The sequence below is a fragment of the Sorex araneus genome, chromosome 2, assembly GCF_027595985.1.
Source record: "Sorex araneus isolate mSorAra2 chromosome 2, mSorAra2.pri, whole genome shotgun sequence".
NCBI classification, from domain to species: Eukaryota; Metazoa; Chordata; class Mammalia; order Eulipotyphla; family Soricidae; genus Sorex; species Sorex araneus.
The window spans coordinates 258,076,994-258,089,256 of NC_073303.1; the positions used below are offsets into that span (position 1 = coordinate 258,076,994).

At 39.2% G+C, this 12,263-nt stretch overlaps 1 protein-coding gene across 2 annotated transcripts in view; it reads right to left on the bottom strand.

Annotated features, from left to right (window-relative positions):
* Window positions 1-12,263, bottom strand: part of GABRG2 (gamma-aminobutyric acid type A receptor subunit gamma2) — an 82,580-nt gene that overhangs the window by 48,626 nt on the left and 21,691 nt on the right. For both annotated transcript variants that reach the window (XM_055125120.1, XM_055125119.1), the window contains exons 2-4: window positions 5,669-5,820; window positions 3,841-3,908; window positions 1,284-1,504 (exon numbers count right to left, since the gene is read on the bottom strand). In XM_055125120.1, the coding sequence (XP_054981095.1) occupies window positions 1,284-1,504; window positions 3,841-3,908; window positions 5,669-5,820 (441 nt within the window). The remainder of the gene's footprint in view (window positions 1-1,283; window positions 1,505-3,840; window positions 3,909-5,668; window positions 5,821-12,263) is intronic.

Consider the following 12,263-nt stretch of genomic DNA (forward strand, 5'->3'; position numbering starts at 1 on the left):
GCTTGGGGGTTGTCTAAATTTATCTAGATAGGAAGATATTGAGTCAGAACAGTCAGTTTTCCTGATTCTTAGGTCTATGTATGTTATGCTGTTCAAAAAATATCCACTCGGGCCAGCATGGCTGCCTAGCACATGGCTTATGGATGTGCAGCCCTGATTTGATTCCTGTCACCAGATGGCCCTTGAGTACCACAGGACCTGAGCAGCAGGATCTGAGCACCACAGGCCTTGGCCCCTGGGGTTGGCAGCTCCAGCACCAGCACCACAAGTGTAGCACTGTAGTCCCGTTGTTCATCAGTTTGCTCGAGCGGGCACCAGTAATGTCTCCATTGTGAGACTTGTTACTGTTTTTGACATATCAAATACGCCACAGGGAGTTTGCCAGGCTCTGCTGTGCAGGTGGGATACTCTCGGTAGCTTGCCGGGCTCTCCGAGAAGGATGGAGGAATCAAACTCGCCGACAGAGTGTCAGCCACGTGCAAGGCAAACACCCTACCCGCTGTGCTATCACTCCAGTCCACACCACCACCACCACAACAAAAGGATGTGCTCTTGCCCCAGCAGTAAGCAACTTCAATATAAAAACATTTACATGCATGTATCTGTGACATGCTAATCTCCAAAACCATTGAAAGCAGCGGAAACCTTTTAGATATTACTTCATGTTTAAAGTAGGAAAGATAAACAGTGACTCCTTCAAGTTTTTCCAGCAGATGTCTAGTCCCAAAGTAGTTAATACGGTAAGTCAAAAGCCTATCGATGCTCTTTGATACTCATTGTAATCGTCATTGTGCAGCTGAAAAAGTGACACATACACAAGAGGCATCAACATCAAAAATCTGCTATATCATGGATTTCCTTGGAAATTGGAAAATGGAAATACTTTCCACCATATGAACCTGTGATCCTTAGGATGAGTATACTTCAATTCAAAGTACAGAAAAGAGCCAAAGTTGGTTCAGTGAACAAGCTATCTTACAAAGGAAGGGGGATTTCATACCTCATGCCTCTGTAAGAAAATAAGAATTCTTAAATTCAGCGTAGAAAACAAAACCCCCAAAAGTTCTATCTGACTAGTTCTTTGAAGTAGCTCATTCGTAACAAAAGATAAATAAATAAAACTAACTTAGGGAACTTAGATGCTAATTTGATCAAACATGCCAATCTTTGTGAAAACATAAAATTTGTTTCTTTTTGCTTTAAAGGTGTGTAACTTTACTTTTAGCTATTATGCCTTTCCATATACAAAAAAAAAAAAAAAGAACAAAAGAAAAGAAAAGAACCTTAGCGTGTAGAGAACCCGGCCATCATTCCAAATCCTCAGCATTCTGTTGGGGGTAGTGATCCAATGAGCATCAGCCTTTTTGGAGTTTCTGAAGAAAGTGTCTGGAATCCAGATTTTCCCCACCATGTTGCTATTCAGTCGGAGGACTTTAATGGTGCTGTTAAATTTAAGACGTCTGTCGTACCATGTTTGGGCAAAAAATATATCAATCGTATATTCCTGTTTTAAAGATAAAGATGAAATCAAACTTATTTTTTTAAATGCAGGAAGACTATTGTAGGGCATAACTTTGCATTGTTGTTTCTATTCTCGCTGTCAATTTGAAACTAATTAATTTGGTTTTTAAATAGTTCAAAGGAAAGCAAAAATTATGCCAAGGAGACCACTGACTCATCCATCTCTTATAGACTAGTTGATAGTTTTACCGAAAACAAAGACTCATGTGTAATTATTCTAGCACAATATCTCAGCCCTAATATATTCCATGACATTACATTTTCCATGTTATTTAGGGTGAGCGAATTCTTTGCCATGGAAGGCTGTTTTGTCTATGTTTGGCTGCTAGCTTCCAAGCCTCTAGATGCCAATAGCTCAAAGATCACCAATTCCATCCCAACTAGTAATTAAGACTAAAATTCCAGCTGGCATTTCCAAATATCTCTTAAAGAAACAATAATGACCAAGATTCAGAACCAGTGATAGAGTGGAAAAAGTCCAGAACATTCTCAATAGTTCTAGGCCTGAGCTTTGCAGAAGCTGCTGCCTCCTAACTAAATGAGAATCTTAAAGAATCTATCTTACAAGGTAGTATGAAAAGACAGAGATTGTATATAAAGTTTCGGTGCCATATGTGGTACATAGCAAATAGCCAAGATAAGGTATCCTTTTAAAAAACAATTACTGCTGTAGTTGTCATTTTCTCCAAACATGATGAAAAAAGTGAATTAAAGAACTATTTTTACTCCTTTACTAATTAATCTCTCTCATACATATAACAGGCAGTGATATGTTGGTCACTAGTATGACCGGAGACCAATTTCTACATTAAATAAAAAGTGGGGGGTTGTGATAGAAATCCAAACCATTAGGCATGGAATCAGAATGTTCCAATTCTGGTCTTCAGTATTTAGCATAATTTTGCAATCATTTTAGTAAAATCCATAAAGGAGAAAATCAAAGAAGCTCTGTTCTCATGCAATGGGAGCTGGGAGTGGAAGTAATTCACATTTCAGCCTAATCCCTAACCCACCTCACTGTTATGAATAACACACACACACACACACACACACACACACACACACACACACACGACTGTCTTGCCCAAGAATACAGAGCCTTGCAACGTGATTCTTCCTCCTTTGCTTTGTCTGCATTGTTCTAGGCTACTTCCATGTCTCTGTCACTGACTGTATCTCCCCAGGGTTAAGTCAGGTCACTTTTATAGCATAATTAATTGCAGTTCATACATCATCAGAAAAGAGGGCTACTAACTGTATGAGATGCTTTGTTACCTCATTTGTGACAATCATTTCTGATCCATATTTTGCCATTAAAACACACAGAGGAAACATAGAAACAGACATGATATATATATACATATACATATGTATATGTATATATATATATATATATTTCATTTTTAACATCAGTATTTGACAAATAGTGGGACAGTGGGCTCTGGAGAAATATGTAAAGTTCTCTGTTTAAATAGATGTTGTTTCAAGACACCATGAAAGCTAAAGGTTCTAAAAACTTTAATTGCAAATATGATGGACTGATATTTGTTTCATGGTTATCTAAATAAACTTATTTGCATGGAGCATACAGGTGGGGGTATACGTTTTGAATCACCCCAACTGAGAAGTTTCTCATCCCTCTGCCCCAAAGGTGTGGTCAAATAGATCTATAAATTATCTTTTAAAATTAAAGAGATTGGATCATTTTAAAATGATCTTTTAAAATCTCAGAGGTTGGGTACAGCAGGTAAGGTGTTTGCCTTGCACCTGGTTGACCCTGGTTAGATCTTAAGCATCCATATGGTCCCCTGAGCACTGCCAGTAGTAATTCCTGATTGCAGAGTTAGGAGTAACCTCTGAGCATCACTGGGTATGTCCTCCACTCCCTCCACACCAAGACAAAACAATAAAAAAAAATTTAAAATAAAATTTAGTATCTCATGTCACATGTTTGGCACACTCAGACTCCAATCTAAATTTCAGAACAAGGTTATGTTCTGTTTTGAGGCAAGGCATGCCTTTCCCAAACTATCACTATTCTAAAAAGTAGTGGAGCACTATATTTATTTCTTGGTAAGCAGAACTTGCCACATAAGCAATGATTGCTGAAATTGAAAAGCACAGCTTTTTATAAAACATAATTTTATACATATTCACATTAAATTTCCATAGCAATCCTCAAAAGTTCTCCTTATGTTGCAAGTGAGGGGGAAAAGGGAGATGAGAGATTATCTGCCTTTCTGAATTTTGTCTATTTCTGTGATACCACATTTTTCTCTGTGATATATCTACAAAATAGGAAAACTATTGGCAACTTACCATATTGATAGCATTCACTGGACCAATGCTATTCACATACATATCTGTGTGAATTAATGTTGGTTTCACTGTAAAGAACCACAGAGAAATGTGAAAAACGGAGAAATACCAATTCAATGCATTAGTCTTTATTATTCTAGAAATAGATTTATTTTGCAACATTAAACGTGATTTATTTCCAATTAATTTGGAGCCAATGTCTTCACCACATTTGAATAACTTTTATTTTAAAAGAAGCTACTTCTCTTAAAGCATGGAGCTAAGCAGAGTTCAAATTTGGATCTCATTATTCCTCTGAGACGTTAAATGAACAAACGAGAAAACCATGCTCATTTTTTAAAAATCTTTCTCTCAGATATTTTTTAAATTTTAACCATTTTTCTACAAGCTCTATAATGAATTTTGGCTTTATAACTCGAATTGATCCATGAACAAAAATAACTTAGTGGATCAGAAAAAAAAATTCTCACGAGAAAGCTTAAGTATACAGAAAAATCAACAACTACTATGAATTATTCTGAAACACTGCTCCCTGTTGATTCTTTTTTACGATCACTTTATCCTCATACACCTCTGGCCAACACAAAATCAATCTTCCTTAATAACTTAATGGATTCTGTGTCTCATCAAAAAGTATAAAGGAGCCATATGGAAGCCAATACACACCTATTTGTCAAAGAAGACTGATATCACCAGTCTCTGGTATTACATCCATGACCAAGTGCATGTGCTCCATTCTCATTTAACAGTTAATGAACAAGGATTCCTAATATCATTCTGAACTTCCCACATGGACATTTCCCTCACCTTTATCCATTTTCATTCAATGTACCATCCCCTAATTTTCTGCGGTCAATTGAATTCTCCGCTACTCCCTGCGTCTACATCATTATCTTCACCTCAAACAAGGCCAATTTTTTTTCCTGCCTTTTGGATTCTGGGTCTGACCATCTCACTTGCTTAAGCTATGCATACAAGGCCAAACAGATGTGCCAGTTCTAGAACATTCTAAATATTAAATGTTAAATGGATGCGCTTCTACTCTCTCTCTTGCTTTTGACTATGGCCATGAGATAGATACTCCCAGCTAGCTGCTGAACCTAGGAGAAGAAAGTCTCCAATTCTCCGAATTGAGCAGGCCCAGCTGGACTTGTGTTTTTTTATTAGATTGTCCCTAAGCATAAGCGCCCATAATCAAGTATGTATAGCTGTCTGCCACTGTGATGTCGTGAACATTTCCTACAGCGATAGGTAATCAATATATTCATCACTATTTACATATATATGTATATATACATATATACATATATGTGTATGTGTGTATAAATACATATAGGTATGTGTACATGTACACATACATGTACATACATACACATGTGTGTATGAAGTCACTTTTCCTCTCTAGCCTTTTCTGGCTACCTAGGAAAATAATTATTTCTGATTTGGTTTTCTTCTGTTTGTGGGCCACACGTGGCAGCCAAGGCTCATTGCTGGCTCTTCACTCTTGGCGGTCTCTGTGGGGACCCTGGGATGCCTTGAACCCAACCTGGGTCAGCTGCCTTACCCGCTTACTATCACTCCCGTCCAAACCATACATTTTTTAGCTCTCAGACCTCACTGGAAAACAATAAAGCATCTCTCTAATGCTGATCTTAATAATGAGTGAACGGTACTCCTGAATGATATTTATATATTCTTTATAGAGTTTTTTAATGATATCACCTGAAACCTTATGGTTATCTAAGTATGCTGATATTTTCTTCGACTATGGTAGGCATGCGTAATCAGAACCTCCTTTCATACCACATCAAAGACCCCGTTAACATACCTCCTATATCAGGGCGAAGTTTGTTGTCATATCCTTCTAGGAGGTTGTTTAAAATGACAGTCACATCGCCCTCAGGAACTTTGGGGGTTAAGACCCATGTTTTGTTGGAAGCATAATCTTCATAGTCATCATCAGATTTCTGGCTACTGAGGCTAGTGAGAGAGAGAGAGAGAGAGAGAGAGAGAGAGAGAGAAAGAGAGAGATGAAAGATGAAATCAACATCCAAGTTGAATCTTAATCCATGAATACGAGTAGGAAAGAAGTGAACTGAGATTACAGTAACGCATTTGAATGATTACAGTGAAAATTCTCTAAGTCTTGGTCTTTGGCTCTTTGCTTCTTAAACTATGGGCCAACTAAGTTTAGAAAGAAAATTGTCTTAAAATAGATTTCTTACTTATTATCAGTAAATGTTTGATGTGTAAGCCTAGTTCATAGTATATATACACAGGGTCATGTAAAAAATTCTTGGGCAAGAAAAGTGCTGGCAAGGGCCAGAGCAATAGTACAGCAGGTAAGGTCCTTGCCTTGCATGTGGCTGACCCGGGTTCAATTCCCTGCCCTAAATGGTACCCTGAGCCCACCATGAGCACTTCTGTGTGCAGAGCCAGGAGTTACCCTTGTGATTCACTGGGAGTGACCTCAAAAACCAAGGCGGGGGGCTGGAGCGATAGCACAGCGGGTAGGGCGTTTGCCTTGCACGCGGCCAACCCGGGTTCGAATCCCAGCATCCCATATGGTCCCCTGAGCACCGCCAGGGGTGATTCTTGAGTGCAGAGCCAGGAGTGACCCCTGTGCATCGCCGGGTGTGACCCAAAAAGCAAAAAAAAAAAAAAACCAAGGCGGGGGAAGGGGGTGGTGAGAAAGAGGCAATGAGTAGAAAGTTTAAGAAGCCTGCCCTACAAGTGGTGTGTAGATCAAAACCTATTCAAAATCATGTCTCCAGTTTTCTAGAATGCTCTGCGTTTTCATCCCACAATCAGTCACGCTTCCCCAGTTATTTTCACTTTTCACAGAGTTGATGTTCTTCTCACCCTATGGCCCAACCTCATGAAGAAACTTTTTTGGAAAAAAAATACATCTTTTTCATTGTGAAATTACTAAGTAAAAGATCATAATGTACCCCAAGGGCTCAGGCATACTGTCTACTTTGCCCTCCTCTGAGAAGTTAACTTGCTCCAACTTATTCATGAAATTAGGAGACTGAGCATTACATTCAGCCCCACAACAAATTGCCGGAAAAGCCTCTCCCTTCTCAGCTGAACTACTGAGCAGAGTCTCCAGCCTTTCCTGTTCATCCCCCAAACTGTGTTTCTTTTTTTTTTTTCCCCTCCACTTGCACTCAGTATCAGGGTGGTTCATTTACCTTTGACTGTTAAGGGTCAGGATTACACACAAAAAGAGAGTTGTGTATTTTAAAGCCTTTTTTTTTAACAGCAATAATTCCAAGACTGGAAACTCATGCTGCTGGTCAAGGAACTAACTATCATCATAGAAATTAAATATCCCTTATGGAGTGAGCAAAAGGGCATGATACTATGATTCAGTTGTCCATGCTAACACCTGTTAGAAAACTGCTATCACGGGTCCAGAAATACAAGCTATAAATACTGTGTATACGTAACTATAAACTAGTTTATTTTTCCTTTTGGTTAACTTTAGAAGGACACAGGAATTCCTATAGCATCATTCCCCTGCCTAAATCCCAAGCACACACAAAAATTATTATTTTTAAATTGTGAGGCAATGCAAACCCTACAAATACTGCCATCTTAGTTTTTATCACTGCTCCATGAATATTGGTTAATTTTGTGAACCCCTGGCAAAAAAACTACAATGCAGAGTTTTCCACAATTTACAAAAGTATCTCACCAATCTTCAGTTTCTTTTCCTGAGTTATATGCATGGTACAAAGGACTGTCAGAAGTAAAATCACTAAACAATTACCATAAATAGATATTCTCAAATCAAAGTCTCTTGTTTTTTTTTAAAGTATCTCTTTCTCCTTTTATATTTCTCCATTCCTTCTCTTTCCATCTCAGACAAATGTGTGTTTATTAGACACTTTTATTTTTTTCTAGAGAGTTTAGGCATTAAATCATTTGATGTATTTGTTTATACACGAACAATTACAAGATCCAAACATGGCAGTGCTTGTCATAGTCATTACTATTATCTGGGAGACTTGAAGCAAAAATACATTAGTAAAAAGATTTAGAGATTCTTGGATAGAAGGACTATTAATTTCCAGAGCTGCACTAATAATTGTCTTAGAGTTAATATTTACCAGATACTACAACAAAAATCAAATGGTTTGTTCATATGAAAGACTTTTTTTTTTTTTGCTTTTTGGGTCACACCTAGCAATGCTCAGAGGTTGCTCCTGGCTGTGCACTCAGGACCTACCCCTGGTGGTGCTTGGGGGACCATATAAGATGCTGGAAATCAAACCTGGGTCAGCCGCGTGCAAGGCAAATGCCCTACCTGCTGTGCTATCACTCCAGACCCTCATATGAAAAAATTTCTGACTGATGATTTTCATATTTCTGATGTCTACTTATGCACAGAGAACTTAAGAGCATAACTTGGGTGTAGAAAGAACCTAGTCTCATATGAACAAATGCTTATTTTCTCTTATTATTAAAAATTCAAATCAAAGGGACTAGAGTGATAGCACAGCAGGTAGGGTGTTTGCCTTGCACGTGGCAAACCCAGGTTTTGATTCCCAGCATCCCATATGGTCCCTCGAGCACCACCAGGAGTAATTCTTGAGTGCAGATCCAGGAGTAACTCCTGTGCATCACCAAGTGTGACCCAAAAAATAAAAACAAAAAGAAAAAGATTCAAAGCAAAGACTAGAATGATATATAATTTCACTCCCAAGAGAATGTATCAAAAAGACTAAAAGCAAAAGATATTGGCAAGGGTGCTGTAAATGACAGAAACTTGGTACACTGGAGGAAGAAATGCAAATTGCTGTAGTCTTTGTAGAAAATATTACAGAAATCTCTTTAAAAAAAAGATGAAAATATCATATAATACAGTGAACCATCAAAGGCATTTATCCCAAGGATATGAAGGCCCTAATGAAGGATGTTTGCATCCCCACATTCATAGTAATACCATTCACAGTAGCCGGAAGGTCATCAAGCAATATTACCATCAACAGATCACTGGATAAAGGAGCAGTGGCATATAAACTCAAGGAAACATGATTCTACCACTAAAAATATAAAAGTATGCCTCTGGGGGCTGGGGGGTGGGTAAATGGAAGGTGGAGTGAAGCAAAAGAAGATGCTTTCTTTCATATGTGGAATCAAATTTCCAAAGCAAACAAAATGACTAAAGAAATCCCCCAAACTCCTAGGTTAAGTGAATGCTAGGAGGTTATGGAGTGAGGGTTGGCAGGAATGAAAGGAATGTAGAGGAAGAAGGAAGAGGCAGAGGGCAGGTTCCTGGGGGACTGGAGTGCCACTGGAACTCTAGGTAGAGTGAGTGCTATACACATACAGGAATATAAAGTTGTGTCCCCAAAGCTCTATAGTATTCTATGCCAAAGAGAAATCAATTATTTAATTTTATTTTTGAGGACAATTCTGACAATTCTCAGGGCTTACTCCTATGTCTGCACCCAGGGATCCCTCCTAGTCAGGCTCGGAGGACCATATGGGGTGTTGGGATAAAACCCAGGTTGGGGGGCTGGAGCGATAGCACAGTGGGTAGGGCGTTTGCCTTGCACACGGCCGACCCGGGTTAGATTCCCAGCATCCCATATGGTCCCCCGAGCACTGCCAGGAGTAATTCCTGAGTGCAGAGCCAGGAGTAACCCCTGAGCATCGCTGGGTGTGACCCAAAAAGCAAAAAGAACCCAGGTTGGCCACATATAAGGCAAGTGCCCTACCTGCTGGACTATCTCTCTGATTCAATAAAGCAATTTTTAATGGGGAATGAAGAGGACTGTAGAAACAGATCTGGGGCTAAGGCATTTGACTTTCATGTGGCTAACCTCTCATCCCACTCAATCATGGGCACCAGCTGTGGTTCCCTAAACTCAGCCAGGGATCACCCCAGATAGCAGAGCCAGGAAGAGCCCTGAGCACCACCAAGGGTGGCCCAACTCTTTTCCCACTATCCAATAAATTAAATTTTAAAATAAAAAGGCACCAAGTCCTTTTTCGGAATCCGTGCCTTTCCTATGTCTCACTGTTTTATGACCTTGGGCAAGCTCCTTAACCTAATTAAACAGAAATTGCTATTTTTCAAAGACTGTCAACACTAGTTGCCATGTCCCTTCTTTCCGTGAGGTTAAGATATGCTTGCTTCATGCTAAGCACACGTGTGTCTGCCATGTGGCACTGAGAAAATCATTCCATTGCACTTTATTGTTAGAAAAGTGACCAAGAACAGCTCCACCATGTAACTAGGATCCAGACCTACACACCCTGCTTCCAGGCTTGTATCTAATATGGGCTGAGAACAACAAAAAAACAGCTGTTTTCCAGGAAGAAAAAATAATGAGCCCCTACATGATAAATAAATGAAGTTTTTATTCGTGAGAGCTTCCCCAGCTGAGGTCTAAATTAATGGGCCTGATGCAGATTCTGGGACTGATTCCAGATTTATCTTAAAAAAGGAAGAAATAAATAACTTCTCTCATTCAACATTGGCTGTTCCTTTCTCTAGGATGCTTTGGATTCAAGAAATCTCTTCCTCTGGAGGTGAGGGATAACGAGATGAAACGCACTGGAACTGTGAGTGATAGGAGGAGGCCAGGGCAGATTGATGCTGGTTCCAAAAAACTGACTTAATAACAGAGTGGGTGGAGAGTTGATGTAAACTTGGACTGCTAGCTAAAGGCACCTATTTGAATATAAGAGCACTTAGAAGTGATTCCTCTTAGGAACTCAAAGCGTTTAAACCAACAGAGTTCCCTCTTAGCTGTGTGTATGTGTTGAGGGTGGATCTGTTAAAATATAAAGATTCTCGAGTTCCTGCTTTAAACCTTCTAGGTTAAATCTCCATGTTGTCAAAGAGAATGTTGATTTTTATTTTCCTCTTTATGGCTTTATGGGTGATTTGAATTTTATACACAACTACAAATATTTAACGAGCTAAAATTTAAAAATATATATTTAGGGAAGCAGGAGCTTAGGAAAATAAAACAGACTGAATAGATAAATGTTCAATGAGAGGTTGATTTCAATTATAGAGAAAACCCTAAGCATTTGAATCTTGGTGTATGTTCTGGATGTCTGCCACTGTAAAGGTTAATCATGCGGTTTATAGCATTTTAAATTTTATCCTGGTACTTTACACTCCCACGGATTCAATAAAACTTGATGTTTAGTGGGGGCCAGGGGAGAAGGGAAAATAGGCAGACTCAGAGTTTACAAGAACAAACATTTCAATGGAAAAATAAAAATATTTATATTTTCATTGAGTCTCTTCAAATCCCTTTGCATTTGTAATTACAAAATGAGAATATTTAGGGGCCAGAGTAGTAGTACAGGAGATGGGTGTCTGCCTTGCATGCAGCCAACCCAGGTTCAATCTCCGAGTCCCATATGGTCTCCCGAACCTCACCAAGGTGTAGTCCCAGAGCACAGAACTAGGAGTAAACCTGAGCACCACTGTGTGTGGCCCCAAAGCAAAAACCAAACCAAACAAGAAGACAAGATAGAATATGCATTTTTCTTTCTCAGACATAAATAAGTAATGGAATGGACAAGCTCATTTACCAATTTAATAAAGAATTTAGTATAGGGCTGGGGAGATAGTGCTGAGTTTGGTGTTAGCCTTGCATAATGTTGAAGCCAGGAGTAGCCCCAAATTCTGCAGAATGTGGTCCAGACAACACCCCCTTTCCCCTCAAAAGTTAAGTATATAGGAATAAACATAACAAAGGAGGTGAAAAGAGCTGTACATTGAGTACCATATGGCACATCACTGTTAAAAGAAATAAAAGGCAGTTGGAAACACAAAAAAAACTATTCTTTGTCACTACATTGTAAGACCCAGGTTCGATTCCTCTGCCCCTCTAGGAGAGGCCAGCAAGCTACCGAGAGTATCTCACCTACATGGCAGAGTCTGGCAAGCTACCTGTGGCGTATTCAATATGTCAAAAACAGTAACAAGTCTCAAAATGGAGACGTTACTGGTGCCTGCTCGAAAATCGATGAACAATGGGATGACAGTGACATTGTAAGAATTAACATGGTTAAAATAGTTTTTCTGGGGCTGGAGTGGAAGTACCGCAGGTAGCATCCATGCCTTGCACATGGTTGATCCAGGTAGAATCCCTGACACTCAATATGGTCCCCTGAACCTGCCAGGAGTGATGCCTATGTGCAGAGCCAGCAGTAAGACCTGAGCACAATCAGTTCCAAAAGAAAGAAGTACAATAGTCATTCCATACAATGCACTGCACATATTCAGTGCATCCCTTATCAGAATTCTAATGGCAATTCTTTTTTCCAGAGAAATAGAACAAACTAATGTTTGTATGGAATCATAAAAGATCAAAAAGGAAAGTGAACTTCTGAGAAATAAGATATTGGGTAGGGGAGTGTCACATTCTTCAACTTTATACTACAAA